At 35.3% G+C, this 20,686-nt stretch overlaps 1 protein-coding gene across 1 annotated transcript in view; it reads left to right on the top strand.

Annotated features, from left to right (window-relative positions):
* The window catches only part of fbxw7 (F-box and WD repeat domain containing 7), a 218,485-nt gene that overhangs the window by 81,805 nt on the left and 115,994 nt on the right, over positions 1–20,686 (top strand). Inside the window, exon 3 of the mRNA XM_073842445.1 lies at positions 2,288–3,031. Within this exon, the coding sequence (XP_073698546.1) occupies positions 2,357–3,031 (675 nt within the window). The 5' untranslated portion in view covers positions 2,288–2,356. The remainder of the gene's footprint in view (positions 1–2,287; positions 3,032–20,686) is intronic.

Raw genomic sequence — 20,686 nt, forward strand, 5'->3', positions numbered from 1 at the left:
TTGAGCCTCAAAAACTATCTGTATTTCTAGCAGTGTTTCTTGTGTTTTTCTTGTCGATTTTATGCATGCACAAGAGCATTTGTGCAATCAGTCTTTCATCACTTACCATCTCTGCCCATCTGTGTGCAAGCTCCATTATCTTAATCAGGTCTTTATCAAACTCACGTGCTCTCACACTCCTGATTGGATTACACAGCTCATCCCTGCTTTCACACAAACTGTTATCTACCGTTTTTACTGGCTTCTGTGTCTGTAAAGTAAGCACAAGGTTTAATTTAAAGCTTTAATAAGGAGTGTTCCCTGCTGGCATGGACTTTAATTTGTTGAGCTTGGCTCACTGAAATTTCACCAAATGGTGCGAAAAAAAGCATATTTTACCTTATCCAAACAAATGTAAATGTGACAATGCAGTACAATGCTAATGTGCTAGAACCTCACTCTCACTGGTGGGGCATCCTCATGGTAACATGATATTGTTTACATCCTGCTGCAGATGTGTGGTATGTGTCTGGAGGCTAAACTGTTATTCATGAACTGTGCTTATTTGGCAGTGATGCCCCCTGCTGGCTATTTGTGGTTGTCAGTGATTGTCTTTGGTCTGTTGTAACAGTCATTGGAGTTTTGATAGTCAAAATTCTACTTGAATTGTAATTCTGGTGTTGCAGTTGATTAGAGAATCAGTGTTACAGTGACGACTTGGGTCCAACAGTGAAATGAGATTGGTCTGAAATAGCTGTACTGTGTATATAAAGTATCGAATTGTGTTCTGATTGAATATGAGATGAAATACAAAAATGTTTGGAGCAGGGTCAGAAATTAACTTTTCTATTAAGGGGTAATACAGCTGAGGTCAAAATATTTATACAAAATGCATGTTATTTTTTTATTTAGTACTGACCTGAATAAGACATTTCACATATAAAAGGTGTTTGCATATAGTTAAATAATGCATTTTTCCTTCAGAAGCATCAGTGAGCGTTTGAACCTTTTGTAATAGTTGCATATGAGTCCCTCATTTGTTCTCAGTGTGAAAAGTTGGATCTCAAAATCTTAGTCATTGTTGGAAAGGGTTCAAATACACAATGTTGAAAAACCAAAGAATTTGTAGGACCTGAAGGATTTTTTTCTGAAGAACAGTGGGCAGTTTAACTGTTTAGGACAAATAATAGACTCATGAACAACTATAATAATAATAATTAAAAAACAGGTAACAGCACTGTATCAAGAATTAAGTGTATGTAAACTTTTAAAGCGCCTCTGATTGGCCAATGCATTCCAAAGATGTTTGATTGGTTATAAAACAGCGTAAAAACTATCTGATGCAGTGAGTGTGAATCTGTAATTCCGCAAATTTACACTTTTCATTCATTTTCAGGTGTCATTCTAATTGCAACAGCCGTAATATATTGTTTTATTGTGCAGGGGCATTTTTGTTAATTTTCATTCTAGCATTCTCATTAATTTGCAACCCTGGTTTGGAGTTTGTAAGATGTTGTAAAATGCTGTAAAAACAGTATTATTGTGAAATATCACAATTTAAAATTGTATTTGAATACATTTTAAAATGGCAAAGCTGAATTTGTAGAAGCCATTACTCCAGTTTTCAGTGTCTCATGACTCTAATATTCTGATTTGATGCTCAAGAAACATTTCTTATCAATGTTGAAAACAATTGTGCTCCTTAATATATTTGTGGAAACAGTCAAGAGTTTTAAACTGCATTTGTTTGAAGCAGAAATGTACAAGTCTTTGTCACTTTTCAATTTAATGTGCATTCTTGTTGAAAATAGTTTATTTGAGAAAAATATCCTCCTGACTTTGAATGGTAGTGTATTTTTACAATGCATGTGCAATTACACGAACGTGTGCCATTTTATTTTAATCTGCAGTAGAATTAAAATGCAATACAGTAAAAACAGAAACTTGAATAGAGAACACGCAGCAGCGATGAAATGTTTGTTTGCATGTGTTGAAGTGATACTGTTGCCGTGGTTTCCAGGCCAAGCCTAGTGTAGATGATCAGCTGCCAAGTAGGAGAGGTGCCCATTGTTTGAGGGATGCTCATATTGCATCTTTCCCAGCATAGATGCAAATGTCCATTGTTTTGTTTCACAGGCATGAATAAAAGAACGAGTTACCCACTTTCAGCACATTTTGAATGCAAACAGGAGAATGATTTTCTTTTCTTTTTTTTGTGCAACCAGCCCATATACATGCTTTTTATTGCTTTTTTTGTTACTATCCACCTATACTCATCTCAACCATTTCCTGTCTCCATCTCTTTCAGAATGCCAAGCCTTTGTCCTCTTCAGACAGCCTAGCGAAGGTGCAGGAGGTAGCAAGCTGGCTTTTGGAAATGAACCAGGATCTGCTGTCGGGGGGCAGCGGCAGCAGGGCGGCCCAGCAGCAGAGGCAAAGGCCTGGGGCAGCGGGGGCAGGTAACAGCACCTCCGGCCGCACACCTCAGCCCCAGGCGGAGCACATGAATCGGGTGCTGGAGGAGCAGGAGCAGGAGGCACAGCAACAGAGAAGAGAACCGGGCGAGGAGGAAGAGGGTGGACGAGAGCGGCCGAGGGAGGCAGAGGAGGAGCCATGGCCTTCCGGAGGTGAGCCGGTCGAGGAGGGACGGAGGAGCGAGGTGAACGGAGCTGAGAAGGGCGCCCAGTGGATGTGGGAGCAGGAGCAGCGCCGGCGGGGTAGACGGAATCGCGAAGACGAGGAGAACGAGGAGGAGGAGAATAATAACAGTGGAAGGGAAGGACAGGTCGGGGCAGGACTTCGTTCAGAGGAAGATGACGACCGGCCAGAGGACGAGGAGGATGGTGAGGAGGAAATGGACCAGGATAGCGATGAATTTGAGCATTCAGAAGAGAGTGGGAGGGAAGAGGAGGAGGAGGCGGAAGATGAGGAAGAAGGAGAGGAAGGCCTCCACTCTCCCTCCCTCAGGACCAGTGTGTCAGACCATAATGATAACACGGACCAGTCCTCTGGACGACAGCACCAAAGCTCACCCTCTGTCTGCAAGAATAAGGTAAGCGAGCAAATTTAAGTCCAAATGGAAATATTCTTCTGGTTAAATATAATGCAGTGAAAAGTATTTTGTCTAGGCAGAAGTTTAATAGTCTTAATCATGGTGTTTGTCTCCCTCTACTGGCCATTTTTGGCTTTACAACAGATAAACATGTTGAGGGACTTGATTATATGGAGTGACTAAGGAAAGCTAAGAACTGTGTGTCATTCATAGCCCAGACATTACGTACCTAACTAAAGGTTGGTTTAATGATGTCAAGTAGCCTACTGGCTTGAATTGAATGAGTTCAAGAGCCTTCTGGATTAGCTTGTTATGTTTTTCAATTTAAAACTCAATTGCTTCTTTGGTTTTGACTTTGTGTTAAAGCAAGGATTCCCTTTTTTTGTCAGACAAACCCCTTTAACAAAATATTTTTAGTTAATATTTCAATAATATCTCAATATCTCATTTGCATGTTCACAGCTCTCTGTCGGTTAATGGTAATATGACATGCAGGGATAGAAATAATAGAAAAAAAATATTAAAATAAAATATTCAATATTTAATTTACAGTACAGGGCTGCACAATTGTCAATTTTAAAATTAGTTTTTGTCATTATATTGTCTTGAGTTATAATATAAACCGTTATACTCAATAAAAAAATGCCTCATTGCTGCGACTTAAACAAACTGACAATTTTTTACATGTTTTTAACTCTGGTTTAAAAAAGAAAATGAAGACAGAAATACACTACCAGTCAAAAGTTTTTGAACTGTAAGATTTTTATTGTTTGTTTTTTGTTTTAAAAATTTTCTTCTGCTCACCAAGCCTGTATTACTTTTGATCCAAAATACAGCAAAAGCGGTAATATTGTGAAATATGTTTACTATTTAAAATTACTGCTTTCTATTTTAATATAATTTAAAATGTGATTTATTCCTGTGATCAAAGTGAAATTTTCAGCATAATTACTCCCGTCTTCAGTGTCACATGATCCCTTAGAAATCATTCTAATACGCTGATTTGAAAAAAAAAAATATTATTATCAATATTTAAAAAGGTTAAAATATATTTTTTCCAGGATTATTTCCCGCGTTTATCTGAAATGGTACTTTTATACTTTTAATTTAGCACTTTTTAATTTAATACTTTTATTTAGCAAGGATGCTTTAAATTGATCAAAAGTGATGATAAAGAGAATAAATATATTAGAATAATTAGAATAAATATTTATTTATTATATACAAAATTGTACTGTTTTTGCTGTATTTTGGAACAAATAAATGCAGGCTTGGTGAGCAGAAGAGACTTCTTAAAAAAATACAATTTAATTAAAAGATTAACATTAATGCATTTATTTTACACTCTGTATTACTATAGTAATATCTTTTAGATAATTTTCAAATATTAAACCCTCAAACCTTTATTTAGGTGGAAAACTGCAGGGAGACCTTTAAGTGTGTGTAAAACAGATTCATAAATAATTTGTTACAAATCTGACATTACAAAAAGTGTTGAAACTTATTCCCAAGAAATGTTGGAGATTTTGTGCATGTGAAAAAGTGATCCTGGTGCGCATTAAACTTCCAAAGCTTTGCTTTTGCTTTGGCTTTGATAATCACATTGGTAATTTTCTAATTTATTTTAAGTAATTGTGCAGTCCTTTTAATTTATTTTCATGATTTTAATAAATTATTCGCTTTAATCTCACAAACATCTTCCCTTTGAAGAAACCGGAGTTAAAGAAATAGTTAGCTTACCTAAAAATAAAAATGTTGTCATTTACTCACTCTCATGTCATTCTAAATATCATCTTCTGCACACAAATTGTATATTTTCTTTGGGATTTTTGTGGAAGGACTTTGCAGATCTGGTCTAGGCCTGTCCATGTTTGAGAGTTCAAACAGCAGGCTTGTATTATGTAGCAAGATGCCTGTTATTACTTGTCATTGACCTCAAAAGGAAAGGCTTTGAGCTTTTTTTTAGCTGGTCTGGTTGTTCTTATATGCTTAAAGTTTGCGAGTATGAACATACTATCAAATTCATATCATGCTATCTGTATAGATATGCTGATATCGATGGGGTCAGACAGAATGACCTCTAATACCATGTTGGTCAAAAGGAGTGTCTCTTCAGCCAACTAAAAATAGAGGAATTTATCTGTGACACTGAATTGTATTATCTAGGTTTGGTGGACCATTAAATCTAAACATCAGAGGCCATAGACATTCACACCAGTAATATATTTGTTTTTGGCAAGCCATGTGGCACATATTCAGTTTCTTTCAGATGTTGTGTATTGGTTAGTTTGAAGCAAAAGAAAGGTACTGGGTCTGGTTTTGAGCAAAGAGGAAATACAAATGAGCTGACATGGAGAAGAGCGAGGGGAGGGAATGCAAGAGCGCACAGACCCTCCTCATCCTCATGATGTCGACACGCTTGTCAGTGCACTGACAGAAGACGACCTGCAAATCTTTCTGTCTGTGACTGAGCGGAGTCTCTCTCAGCTACCATGGGGAATCGCAGTATGAAGAAGGTCGCACTGTTACTGGTGAGTGAATCTCCAGAGAACATCTCATCACATCTGTGTGGAGAGTGTCTCATCCGCCTTTTGAAGCCGCTGTGTGTTTTGGATGAGAACAGTGTTTATCTGATTGAGGCAGTCACAGCAGGGCTGAAGTTCACAGAACAGTGATGTGTGGAGTGTGCCTTTTCAAAAGGACATGAATGTTTTGTCACGATTTTTTAAACAATATTTTGGCTCAACCTAGTGAGCTGTCTGTGTAGTAGAGATAGGGTCAAGATGGTTGGTTAGTTGACCTTGATAATTTTTAAATTGTAATTTTTTATTTTAACGAACAGTGGTGATTTATTTACCTTTTGACAGTGTTTTGTTCTTTAGTTGGTTGCAAAGTGGCTTTCAAACTGGTCTTTGGACACACTGTGGGCCGCAAGAGGGTGCTAGGGGTCCACAGAAATGTTTGCAAAGAAAATATGGTGGTAATAATAATAAAAACTAGAATTTAGTTTCATATGAAATACACTGTTAGTCAGAAGTTTTTGAACAGTAAGATTTTTAATGAAGTCTCTTATGCTCGCCAAGCCTGCAGTTATTTAATCCAGTACAGCAAAAACAGTACAATTTTAAAATATATTTACCTTTTAAAATAACTCTTTTCTATTTGAATATATTTCAAAATGTCATTTATTCCTCTGATTTTAAAGCTGAATTTTTAGCATTTTTTACTCGCATGATCCTGCAGAAATCATTCTAATATTCTGATTTGCTGCTTAAAAAGCATGTATTTCATGCATTTCTATCATTTCTTTAAAAAAAAAATGTATACGGACTCCAAACTTTTGAATGTATAATGTTACAAAAGCTTTTTATTTCAGATAAATGCTTTGGATCATTCTATTCATCAAAGAATCTGAAAAAAGTACTATACGGTTTTAAATATTGATGATAATAATAATAATAATAATAATAATAATAATAATAATAATAAATGTTTCTTGAACAGCAAATCAGCATATTAGAATGATTTCTGAAGGATTATGTGACATTGAAGACTGGAGTAACAATGCTGAAAATTTAGCTTTGATCACAGGCATACGTTTTTATTTTTAAAATATATTCAAATAGAAAGTAGTTATTTTAAAGAGTAAAAATATTTCACAATTTTACTCCTTTCGCTGTATTTTGGATCAAATAATTGCGGACTAAAAATCTTACGGTTCAAAAATGTTTGACTAGTAGTGTACATGTCAGAAATATTAAGATTAAGCAAAGATTTGATTATACATTTGTTTATATTTGTAATATTTATTTTTTATTTTTTTTACTTCAGTTTTATACAAGTCAATGTAAATATGAAAATATTTGAACTTAAAGTGTTTTTTTTTTATTTCTAAAAATAAAGTATTAATCTGGAAATTGATTTAATATATAAAGAATATTTTAGTACACTGTAAAAAAAATTCCAACTGGCAAATATTAACAAATGTAAAATAGTTTAAGCAAATATTTAGTAGAAGTTGCCTGTTATGTGTGAACTGAACAAGCTGTATCTAACTAGTTGTTTTGTTGACCTTACTTGGACACTCAAGTACGTTCAAAACTTGTCCAAATGTTCTTTCAGCTTTACAACAAACAGTTTTATGTTGCACAGTGTTGTGTAAGTTCCCAGCCTGCATTGCAGCTTGAAAAAAAAATTGATAACTATTAAAAGATAATCACTTCACATTTTACTGGCTTAATTTATGCTGCTGCTGTCACTGTTAGTATGCTGTCAAATGTTTCAGAATTTATATTTTTTACTGAATTAACATTTAATCACCATGTTTGAGATTTGTAGGCTACTATATACTGTATGTGTACCTCACTGCAACTGTTGGATTTAAAATATATATCATGGTAATATGTTTGCCTCGTTAAGTCGGCTTTGGAAATCAAACAAAGCATAAAATGAGGTTTGCAGCTCCTTGCATTGCTAAATGCTAAGCAGTCTTTGGTTGCCTTGACAAGAATTTAGAAATTCAATAGACTGCCTGTCACTCATTAGATGCACAAAACTATGTTGTCAGTTGTTATAGACTGCCTTTGTTTATAGAGCTCTATGAAATCGGTTTTTATTTTTTCACAAGTTCTGTTTTTTTTTTGTTTTTTTTGTTTTTCCATTTTAATTTTTCTGGATTACTTTTTTCCCCTTTTAATTTTTCTAGACTTTTTTTTTTTTTTTTTTTAGTGGTTAAATGAAGAAACAAAATCAAATCCCATGTCTAATGAATTGAAATTATGAAATGTACACAGTTTAACAGCAATTTATTATAAGTTTAACAAAAATGACATTTTTAAGGCCCTGTCAAGTAAGTTTTATTTTTATCAAATTCTGTTTTATTTTGATCAAATTCTGTGTTTTCCATAAATTTGTTTCATTTGAATGGTTTCATTCAGTTTTAATAATCAAAAGCATCTGTAATTTTAATTTTATATATATTAGGGATGCTCATTTCGGTTAATTTTCCTGACCGACAACCGCTGCTCGTTATCCGAACATTAACCGTTAACTGATAAAATTAGAATAATAAATTAGTTTAAAATAAAAATAGAATGCACGAGTATCTGTGATGATACATTAAAAATACAAGCAAATGTTTTATTTTAACGTGCAAACAGCAGCATACAGAGCAACAACAAAAACTGTATTGACATATACTTAAATTATCACGCATCAGCAGCGGTTCTGAGAACAGAGAAAATCTGAATGAAAAAAAAAAGAATAATATAAATAGGCTTCACTAAATATGTATAAATTAAATAACTACCTAATTAAGATGACAAAACTAAAACACACTAAATCCTTTTATGCGCTTTGAAGAACTGTACCGGTCTTATTCTTCTCGTCGGACATAAAAATATAGCAGGCCAGCCAATACCTCAGTGTGCCTAGTTTTTAACATGTCCACATGCTGTACGGATAGGCAGGACCGCTGCCTGTTAACTCTTAGTTTCGCGAAAAAAACACCATCACAAAAACCCTTTCAATTTGCGGTTCGGGACTTCCATCCACTGTCATGCGTGTGGAGAAGCGCGTGTTTTACAGCGTTCAGCAATAGCCAATCACAGACATGTATGTTGATTTGATTATCACTGTGGCCAATCAGAGGAGGCTATGTTACAATCCACTCACCAACCAAAGTGCCGGTTTCAGTTTTGCTGATTTCTAAACTTTCGCGAACTCTTTTATTAAAACAAAGAAAGTGTTGGCATTATATAAATAAGAGATTAATTGTGCAGTGTAAAGGTTATTTTATTACTTTTTAATAACTTTATGAGATTGCGATGAACTACTCCAGGATGAGTGATAGCTTTCCAGTGATTGTAACGGGAGCGCCTATTGCGCACTTTCTAGACCAGTGTTTCCCAAACTTTTTTTCTGGGGACCCACATTCTAAAGTCGATAAATCCTTGTGACCCAATAAACATTAGGCCCATATAGTTCATATATCACGAAGAGAATTTATGCATTAACAAAATATGTATGACCATTAAGGTCATGCTTCCACTTAACTATTTAAAAGAGATACAGATATTTGACAAAGCACTTTTTTTTTTAAGTAAACTGCAGATTTGCAGAAAATGTTGTTTACCACAAACACAATATCTATCCGTTATTTTGATATCAAATCAAAAAGTGCTTTTTCAGCATTGTGATCCTCTTTTATCACAGTACACTAATACAATAACAGACATATTCACGTTTAAACTCAATAAAAACAACGTATTATTCAATGCACTTGACTTCTAGATTTGTATATTAAGTTGCTCAAGCAAGTTGCAACACATTTAAACACAACATAGGGAGGCTATAGCTTCCTTTTTTTAATTAAAAATTGGGCTATCAAAAAATATTTTAATTAAAACTTACCACAGACAGAAACAGTCGGCTCTCATGCTTTTCTTTCGCATTAAATCTTTATTAAAAACAATCCTTTTAAAGAACTTTTCTACCTGGACAAGTGCACGTATTATGTTCCCTTTTTCTTTAAAACTGCATTTTTGCTTATTTTAAACCTAGCCAAAAAGCCACGTGTTGACTGTGAAAAAGTGGATTTCATTTATATGCATTTATGGGACATTTTCGTGTCAATCCATGTTCATTTTTACAGCGAACAATGCGCTGTCACTTTAATTCAGCGCTTGCAGCACAGCAAAAAAATAGACTCTGCCGAAATGATCGCTGCTCTGCTGCAAACGCACTGCTTCTGGGACGTACTGCTGGACAGCAACCGCGTGCAGTGTGAACGTTCCAATAACATGGGTGCGAAAAAAAATACGCAACGCATACGCAATGCAGACGGAGTATGTGTGAAACAGGCGATGCAGAGCGCGGCTAAAGAACAACAACATTAAAAGAAAGCAGAAGAAGAAGAAAACGACGAGCTCCCTCGTGCGGCTAATAGGTGAACTACACATAAATTTTAATCAAGAGTATATAGCGCACTGAAAAAGAGCGCTCGACTTGGCGACCCATACAAAATCTCCCGCGACCCACTTGTGGGTCGGGACCCCGCCTTTGGGAATGACTGTTCTAGACTATAATTCATTCAGAATTTGAATACATTCACTCACGGATTCACTCTCTAATAACCCAATAACCCACTTGCCATTGAGTTGCATATACTACATCTGTTAACTAAGTAAAGGTGAAGCGAAATATGTCTGTACAGCCACACTGCACGTGTCGACACGCGCGCGTGAGTAAACAGATAACTTACAAATAGCATTATTTCTTTCACCATGCAGCAAACGTAAAAAAAAAAAATAATAGAAAAAAACCCTTTTAAACCGTTTAACTGATAGTAATAATCGGTTAAAATTCTTACTGTCGGTTAACGGTTAAACGGTCAATATGAGCATATATATATAATTTTTTTTTTTTTTTCTCACAGAGACTAGTCCATATCGTGTTTTGATTTATTCATCCCAAATTTGGCAAATTTTTGGATATTCCACATTATACATTGATTTCCATGTTTATGACCAGATTCCGTCCACATTTTCCAGTTCGTGGAAATCATAGGGCCTTATTTTAAATTTACTAAGTTAGGTCAATCTTTTTTCCAACACTTTTTAAAAAAATGGTCTTTATACATTGAATATATAATTATAGCTGCCTTATAATTTAAGTATTATAAGTATGTCTTTGGCTGTTACATAGTGACTTATGTTTTTTTTTTTTTTTTTTTTTGCATTACAATTAAGTTGAAAGTAGTTTTTTTTTTTTTTTTTCTAGACCCCTGTACTGCTTCCTTTTGGTCTGTCCAGCTGTTATTTAATGAGTTCCCTTCCCAAGCTCAAACTTCTATTAAATGCGATTTGTTGACTAGTTGACCTCACTAACTAATCAATTATTAAAATGTCCTTTCAAGTCATTTTGAAAACCATCTTTGCCAGCTCTTTTGGTCTATTGTGGCTTATAGACTCAACGGTCCAGAGCGCATCTGTGGCTAGTGTCCTACTCCTCTTGGCTAATCAAGATTTTATTAAGACCATGAATGGGAAATGCTGAACCTTTGTAAATGAGGTTGTTCTAAAATATTTTCCTTGAGGAAATGTTGTTCCACCGTGTTTCATCTCTGACTTGGAATTGTGCATTCAGAGCTTTTCATAGTATGCTAATGATAAGCCCTTGAAAAGGCTGTGATGGAAATAACTGTGGGTTTTAATGCCAAATTTGTATTCAAAAGCAACATCCTGTAACTGATAGTGTTTGCGTTAAGCTCGGTAATGATTGAATTCCCTCATGCAGTGTAAGACAACAGAATAAAGAACTGAGACACTGAATGGAGTGCAGCACTTTCTCATCTGACGTCAGTCCCTGAAGTCACAGTCTTGACCGCAAGGTTGATTTAACTGGACTGAAGAAATTAACATGGAAGCAGTTCCATATAAACAAACATAATGGTAGAATGTGAAACCTGACTAAAGTTTTAAGCTTGAAAAATGTCTTTTCCTGTTTTTGTTTCTGATTAGCAACATTTTCAAAGAATCCTAATAGATTGCCTGATTAAAAGTGGGTTTGTCACTCCAAAAGACTCAAGAATTGTAGCTTTGAGTCAATTCATGTATGAATTCATAACTAGTCAGTTGTGAAAAAAGATTCCAATTAGATAATGCCGGCTCTACACATTTTTTTTTATTTTTTTTTAGGAGCACAATCAAAATTTTAGGACCTTCTGATCAAAAATTAGCCTTCCCATTACGAGGTGATATTTGACTCCTTAAAGTGAATTAAAGGGGAATTTTGTTTGTACCTTTGTAATGGCATTTTTTAAACTTTATTAAAAGCATGTCATCTTTTATGTCCATTATTTAAAAAAATCATATTTTATAAGCTATTTCATATTTAAAACAACAGAATAAGAACAAGTAGAATAAGTTACCAATCAATTGAAATCAGTATTAACAAAATGAATTTGTACCACACAAAAGTGTCTTGTAGGTGCATGCGTGCAAAAATTCATAAATTCGTGTTGAGATTAATGTTTTAAATGTAAAAATTTTAAAATAGAAATATTAAATGATTTAAATAACTGAAAAGATTTAAAAATGAAACTAAAATACTTAATTACTGAATCATTCATTCATTTGATTAGTTCGAACAGCTGATTAATTCAGGAATAACGTAAGTGACTGTCTTTATGAAAAGGAAATTGAATCATTGACTTACTAGATTCTTTTTAAAGTGCATGTTCATTCATAAATGAAACAATGCTGTGTTTGAATAGAGATGCACAGCGGCTCAGTTTTGACTTGTTTCAAACTATTTTTGACGAAGAAATAGGCCAAAATCAGGCAATAGTGTTATAGTCAGACAATGTAAGGCATTTAATATTAACTTGTTTATTTAACTTTTGTATTAAATCAGTATCTCATTTACAAACTCCCTTAAAATCAGCAGAATCTGCAGAAACAGAAATATGCTGATCGGGTCAGTCAAACTGGTGCTCCTAAATATATTTTCATAGTCGCACGCAATAGTTTTCAGTTGCAAATGCGACTGAAATGGACACACTGTAGAGCCCTGCCAGTAAAACAAAAAAATCAACAAAATTGGAATAAACTTTTAGATTTTTGGTGGAAGTAAAGTCTAGTCTGTCTAGTCAAACACTAAAACTAGTAAGAAAAAAATGATTGGCTGTTTTCTTTAACTTTCAATTGGATCAACTGTGCATAACCAACTCTTGTTTTTTTGTTTTCTTTAAACATTAGTTAGTTGTTTTAGTTTTTACTTAGAAGTTTATTTTTTTCAATGCCATTTTCAAAAAGGATTTTGTATATTTCCATCCTGCAAACTCCTATCTGCTCTGAGTTTCTGGTACACTTATTCAGACTTTCTTTGATTTTACAGAAATGCTTAATTATGCAGAAATCTGTTGAGTGCTATTTGTTCCATTGCATTCGTTGCTCATAATTTATGTATTATCTAAGGTGTAATTAACTTCTGTTGCCAAATTACTGTGTGACACATTAAGCTGCAGACACATTAAGGTTTCCCATCAGAAAGGAAATGTCATTTCTTCAGAAATCCAAAGACGGAGATGAAAGCAAACCCGTATTATGTGTTATGTGAACCGGGAGCCTCTTTAGATCTGTGCTGAACCCAAGCCACGGGTTTTATGGATTCAAACAGACTATTGAATCAGGCAGTGGATAAACACTCTGAAAAATGAACAAGCTGGAAGAAAATGCCCAGAAGGATTTCCTTAAATTAAATCTGTAATTAAACATGAACTAATTAGAAATATATTTTCACCCACCTCTCTACAGAACCCGTTTTTCCCCTCTTTTTTTTAAGAAGTTAGTATAATTGGGACATACATTGAAAAAAATTCTTTGAATCCTCAAAGTAAATTGATTATAAAGTGTGTGACGCTGTGAATGTTACATACCATTTAAAGGTTGTATCAGCGATTTCTAGCCTAAAACATAAAGTGTCAATTTCAGCTGAGCTTTCTTCACGATCCGCTCGCTGCCTGCCCCATAAATTGTCTGTGAAAAAACCGCGTCTCTCTGGTCAGCCTAGGGTCCGAGATATGCCAAAAAAACAATTGGCACTACCAACCTTTCCACACATAAACAAACAGTGTTCCAACCAATCATCGTCAGGGGTTTGGTGTTGTGGACTTTCCTACTGGTGCTGGGATGTGAGGGAGGCGGAGCGAAAGTCCACAACACCAAACCCCTGACGCTGATTGGTTGGAACACTGTTTGTTTATGTGTGGAAAGGTTGGTAGTGCCGATTGTTTTTTTGGCATATCTCGGACCCTAGGCTGACCAGAGAGACGCGGTTTTTTTCACAGACAATTTATGGGGCAGGCAGCGAGTGGATCGTGATGAAAGGTCAGCTGAATTTGACACTTTATGTTTCAGGCTAGAAATCGCTGATACAACCTTTAAGGCTGCGATCACACCGAACGCGTTTTTGCAGTTGGAGGCGCCTCTTTTGAATGGTTTTCTGTTGGCAGTGAGCGTTCTGCGCGCTGCTTATGCGCCCCGGGCGCCTCGCGTTTTCGCCGCCTGCTGCGCCTCGTGTTTTGCAGGAGCGCTCTGAGCGCCTGAAGTTGAAAAAAAAAAAATCAACTCTGAGCGGAAAAACGCCCAACGTCATTCGCGTTCTTTTCCATTGTCCAATCGAGTGAATGGAGAGGCGGGCCTTCTGTTGTGGTGACGAAAGTTTACCGTTGCTTAAAGTCCGGAGACTGCAAGAATTAGAGGAGAAACCTTTGGTGTCTATCGTGGGTAACCCGGAGCTGTATTATTTAGGGTTTCTGCTAATATGACAGTATAGCTCGCGCTATAATCCTTTGATTTGACTGACAGGACAGCTGTTTTGGTCGTTGCTTAGCAACATAAAAAAACCGCAGCACACTGCTCTTTTATTAAAAGTCACCAAAAAAGGCAGTGCTGTGCGCCTCGCGTTTTTAGAACTAAAAGACGCGTTCGGTGTGATCGCGGCCTAAGTGTGGCTAAAAACAAGCTGCTTTTCCTTACATTCTCTCTTTTAAGCTGTTGCCGTCTGAGACTAATTTAGGGCGTTTTAACGACACCCAATTAATTGGCTCTGAATCCTACTGTCCTCTGAAGTTCTTGCAGTGTCATTTTAGGTCACAGTCCTGCAGTGTACCTTCTACGTCAGCCGACTGATGACAAACCAATGGGAGTACAGCAGCTGTTTGACATTCAATAGAGATGTTGATGCTAGCTTGTCAATACAATAAGAAGTCGCATATACTGGCATGAAAAAAAGAAATACACACTTTGCTAAAGGCTGTGTGGTTCTTTGAAGACTGTGTCCGCATCTGACAAGCGCGTTAAGAGAGCCAAGTGTGTTTAAACCGCCTGTGTGGTTCACAGATGGTCTTCAAAGAAGGGAAGATGAAATGGACATGTTATGTCTGGTAACTGAGTTGATGTTAAGCCTCGGTTGTCGTCAAGTGGAGTGAGAGGTGGGCCTAATCGCTCTGATTTCGAAAAAATGATTGTGGCATCAAAAGATCCACTTTTTTGATCTGGTCTCAGAGTTGTGTTTACTGAGGCTTGAAACACTTACTGGCCTCTGACCTTTATGTTCAGAAGCACTCAAGGGCTGTGTGTATGGTGTTTACAGTGTTATTCACACTTGAGAAGTCGTGTTGGATTTCCTGTATTTGCAGGCGATGCTAGATCTATGGTCTTTGGCCTTGATTTCTGGTTTGGGAAAATGACTGCAATTAATGTCAGCTTTGAGCTCAGAAATTGCTCTGAAAATGAGCAGTTAGGTGTTAAAGAAGACATAACATCAAAAGTGACCCTGTTTAGTCGTCTTATTGGTCTTAAGCAATAATACCATAGTCATACTTTACCTGATTCAGTCTTGATTCAAGTTTAGCCCTACCCTTCATTATTTCCTTTGTTGTTGTCGAATGTGCAAAGAAGTTTCCTAATGTTTATTTACATAAAACTCTTCTGTTTTTGTTAGTTGTGTGAACTTGGACTTATTATTTTTTTATTTTATTTTTTATTTTTTATTTTTATTTTTTTTTTAATTTCATTAATTTGACTCCAAATGCAATAAACACTAATTTATATTTTAAAAATAATACATATATAGCAAGTACCAAGTAATAAACAAGTACACTACCACTACCAGTCAAAAGTTTTTGGACAGTAAGATTTTTAATGTTTTTCTCTTCTGCTCACCAAGCCTGCATTTATTTCATTCAAAATGCAACAAAAGCAGTAATATTGTGAAGTATTTTTATTATTAAAAATAACTGCTTTCTATTTAAATATATTTTAAAATATAATTTATTCCTGTGATTAAGCAAAATTTTCAGCATCATTACTCCAGTCTTCAGAAATTATTCTAATATGCTGATTTGCTGTTCAAGAAACATTTATTATTATTTTTATCAATATATCAAACAGTCGAGTACATTTTTTTCAGGATTCTTTGAAATGAAAGGACCAAAGATCAGCATTTATCAGAAATAAAAAGCTTTTGTAACATAACACTAGAAAGGAATTATAGCAATGAATACTTTTATTTAGCAAGGCTGCTTTAAAATGATCAAAAGTGATAGACATTTATAATATTGCAAAAGATTTCTATTTCAGATAAATGCTGTTCTTCTGATCTTTCTATTCATCGAAGAAATCTAATTTCTATTCCTTGGTTTTCAACATAATAGTGTTTTTGAGCAGCAAATCAGAATATTAGAATGATTTCTGAAGGATCATGTGACTGAAGTAATGATGCTAAAAAATCAGCTTTTCAATTTACATTTTAAAATCTATTCAAATAGTAAACAGTTATTTTAAATAGTAAAAAAAATATTTTAAAATGTTACTGTTGTTGCTGTACTTTGGATCAAATAAATGCAGGCTTTGTGAGCAGAAAAGACTTTCTTTCTTTAAAAAACATTACAAATCTTACCGTTCAAAAACTTTTGACTGGTAGTGTACATATTTACACACTTAATAAAAATGCCTATACAAATTGTTTTATCACAAAAAGTATTCTTGTAGCTTCATGAAATTACTGTTGAACCACATGGGCTATTTCAACGATTTCCTTACTACCTTTCTGGGTCTTAAACGTGGTAGTTGCGTTGCTGTCTATTAAGGGTCAGAAAGCTCTCGGATTTTGTCAAAAATATCTTAATTTGTTCTGAAGATGAAGGTGATTAAGATGATTAAATTTTTGGGTGAAATGTCCCTTTAAGTGTGCAGTGGCTCATCTTACCCCAACCTCCTCTATGTGCCGAGAGTCAAGGGTAGACTTTTTGGTATGCCAAGAAGCACAAACACGCCCACTTTTTTCCCTCATCCCCAGGTGAGAGCAGGAAAGCACTGGCACTTTCCCACTCTGGGATCATCTGACTGGCACCATCTGTCAGGCTCAGAGCCTGGAGCTGCTACATCACAGGAAGAGTGTTTGAATGTTTCATATGCACGTCTCATTACATATGCCCTTTCTCGGGACACAACACCACACAGTCATATGGCACAGCTCTGTCTGAACCACTCTGAGGTCTTACTGCAGTATATTTTTGTAGCGTGAACCTAAGAATGTGAGATCAAGCTCGTGTAGAGCAATGAGTATGTTCGACTTTTTGATCTGAGTCTATGCAATATGCATATACTGGTGTTTTATTCTTATTTTTATATTTGCTTGTGTCTGTACTTCTGTACTCGTTTTGCTTCTACTCTTTGAGACACTTAATTGGGTGTGGTTGCCATATTTATGGTTGTTTTTGAACTTTTAGCTTATCAGACATTGCGTTGCATTGTGATTCAGTTGGTTTGGCATTTTGCACATGAACTTTGCAGTTTTAAAATGGCGTCAAGAAAAATGGCTCTCAAGCGTGGTTAAAAACACATCTCCGTGTTCAAAACGCAAACCTGCATGTTCCATTCGGTTGAGTTATATCCCTTAGTCTGGCTGTTTAAAAGGAAGAACACGTCCTGTGTGAACGCCCCCTAATCCTCTCTAGGGTATTGAGTGCTGTCCTGGACTGAAAGTCAACGTGAACAGTGATGCAAATTGCTGTCTGATGCTGTTACCAACCACAAAATTAAAAATGAGGGTCCATTTTATCATGCTTCCGCATAATCGCTGAATAATACTGACTGGTTTTGAGGTTATAAGAAAAGTCAAAAGTTGTGTTTTCATGGATGATCTGTTCCATGACTTCTAAATATTTGAATATTTGTAGAGAATTGAAGAGTTTTGCTTCTGTGAGTATTTTTTAGATTTATTTTGCCCCATTTTTCAAAAATCCTCAGTGCTGAGTTCTAAGCCGTGAACAAAACCTATGAGATGAGTCACTGTCTAACCTTTGTATAATACAAAAAAACCGCAGAACTGTTCTTTAAAGGAACACTCCACTTTTTTTTGGAAATAGGCTCATTCTCCAACTCCCCCCGAGTTAATAAGTTGATTTTTACTGTTTTGAAATCCATTCAGTCGTTCTCCTGTTCTGGCGATATCACTTTTAGCATAGCTTAGCATAGATCATTGAATCCTATTAGACCAATAGCGTCACGTTCAAAAATGACCGAGTTTCCATATTTGTTGTATTTAAAACTTGACTCTTCTGTAGGTATATCGTGTACTAAGACCGGCGGAAATGCAAAGCTGCGAGTTTCTAGGCTGATAAGATTAGGAACTACACTCCCATCCCGGTGTAATAGTCAAGGAAGTTTGCTGCCGTAATAAGGCCGAAGCAGGCGGAGTATTATCAGAAATGAGTTCCCAGCTAGTTTAGCATTTGCACATGTGCTGCGTGGTATTACTGCTCCTGCTTCAGCCTTATTACGGCAGCAAACTTCCTTGACAATTACGCCGGAATGGGAGTGTAGTTCCTAATCTTATCAGCCTAGAAAATTAAAGCTTTGCATTTCCACCGGTCTTAGTACACGATATAACTACAGAAGAGTCAAGTTTTAAATAGGACAAATATGGAAACTCGTTGGTCATTTTTGAACGTGATGCTACTAGTCTAATAGGATTCAATGATCTATGCTAAGCTATGCAAAAAGTGATATCGCCAGAACAGGAGAACGGCTGAATGGGTTTCAAAACGGTAAAACTCAACTTATTAACTTGGGGGGAGTTGGTGAATGAGCCTATTTCCAAAAAAGTGGAGTGTTCCTTTAAGAGATTCAACCAAAAATGAAAATGGTCCTTTACTCAAACTGATGTTTTTCCTGAATGACTCACTGACCTCTGTGGAATCTATAATATTTGAAGAAATGGAGAATTTTTTGTTATACAAATGAAGTCAGTGCACCAAAACCACTGAATTACCAACATTGTTCAAAATATTTTCTTTTATCCTCTGCAGAACAAAGTAAGGCATAAAGTTTTGGAACGACGTGAGGGTAAATAAATGATGACAGAATTTTCATTTTAGTTGAATATCTTTATTTTTGTGGCAATGAAATATACAGCCCATAAGGAATTAATACATTTTAAAATAGACTGATGCAATTTTGCCATTTGCAGAGTAAGTGAGATTTAGTTTAAATTTTTTTTTTCTCTGAAACTGTTCTCCGAACATCAAACAGCAACCAACAAGAAGAAAAGATGCTTATTTTTCTTTTACATACAAATGAAATTTTGTTGATTTGAACAAATGAGTCCAGCATTATTTTGCACCCCTTTGACCTTCATTGTATGGCCTACAACTTTGGAACAACATCATAGTGATTTTTTTCATCTTAATCTAATTTCAAATGTTTTTGTGTGGTTATTATTTCATATCTCACAAATTATAGCTCATCATTACTCTGAGGTTTGTTTCATTATCAGGAATAGTAACCGAGCAGATATGATGGATTTTGAGAATTGGGCTCATTAATTTAACCTGTTCCTGCACACGCGTGTGTAGGCGGACTGTCACACTGTCAGGAAACTGCGTTTGGCGCATTGGCATGTCGTGCGGTACAGGCGTCATGTGAAGAGCTGTGAATTATCGCCGGGGGTTTGTGGCTTTAAGACATATCATATAGCATTGACATTGTGTCATGAGAGCTTCTGTGCTGAGCGCCAAGTATATGCTAAATATGCTTATATACACATGGATTACTTTAGTTTCATGCTTGTTTTTAGTTTCACATTTTCAGATTTGCTTCATTAGAATACTGTTTTCAAATGGACTCTTTAAGTGTAAACATGCACTGCCGTTCAGAAGTTTGGGATCAGTAAGATTTTGAATGTTGTTGTTTTTTTCTTTTTTGCTTATCTATATTTGTCTGCTATGTTTATGTGATTAAAAATACAGAAACAAACAGTAATATTACAGTACTTCAGTCTTCAGTGTCAAATGATACTTCAGAATTAAAATATTTTTTTAGAACCTGTGATACTTTTTCTGGATTCTTTTAATAAAATGTTAAAAAAGAACAGCTTTTTTTTTTTTTAAATAGAAATCTTTTGTAACAATATACACTACCGTTCAAAGTTTGGGGTCAGTATATTTTTCTCTTTCTTTCTTTGTTAAAAGTCTTATTCTGCAAGGATGTTAAATTGATTAAAAAGTGATAGTGAAGGGTTATATTGTTAGAAAATATTTATTTTTATCAAACAAAGAATCCTGAAAAAAATATTGCAGGTTTAAAAAACAACAACAACAAAAAAAAAAGGCAGCACAACTGTTTACAACATTGATAATATATTAGCATATTAGAATGTTTTCTGAAGGGTCATGTGACACTGAAGATTGGAGTGACATAAATTTTACTGTGCAAAAAAAGGGTAAAAGGGGTAAAAGAAAAGCAGATGTTAAAATCACAAAATGGCAAATGAAAATGAGAACATTTTGTTATATATTAAAAATACACTTGTAGGTTAAAAATTATACATATGCCATATATAACATCTGAAAAATATCTTGCGTAGCCAGACCTTCAGACTGCGGCTTCTTTGTTTTCAGGCGGAATGTTAAAGAACACACGTTTGCCTCCCGGAAATCCTGTATAATTCAACCAATCAGATGACAACCTTGAAATTCCTGAAGTGTTTCCATTATTGTGTGCCATATGCATCAGATGTTCAGCCAACAATCTGTGACATCAATATAGTTATTTTGGAGCTCTTAATGGAATTTGGATTATGCACTTT

The sequence above is a fragment of the Garra rufa genome, chromosome 6 (assembly GCF_049309525.1).
Source record: "Garra rufa chromosome 6, GarRuf1.0, whole genome shotgun sequence".
Classification (NCBI taxonomy): Eukaryota; Metazoa; Chordata; class Actinopteri; order Cypriniformes; family Cyprinidae; genus Garra; species Garra rufa.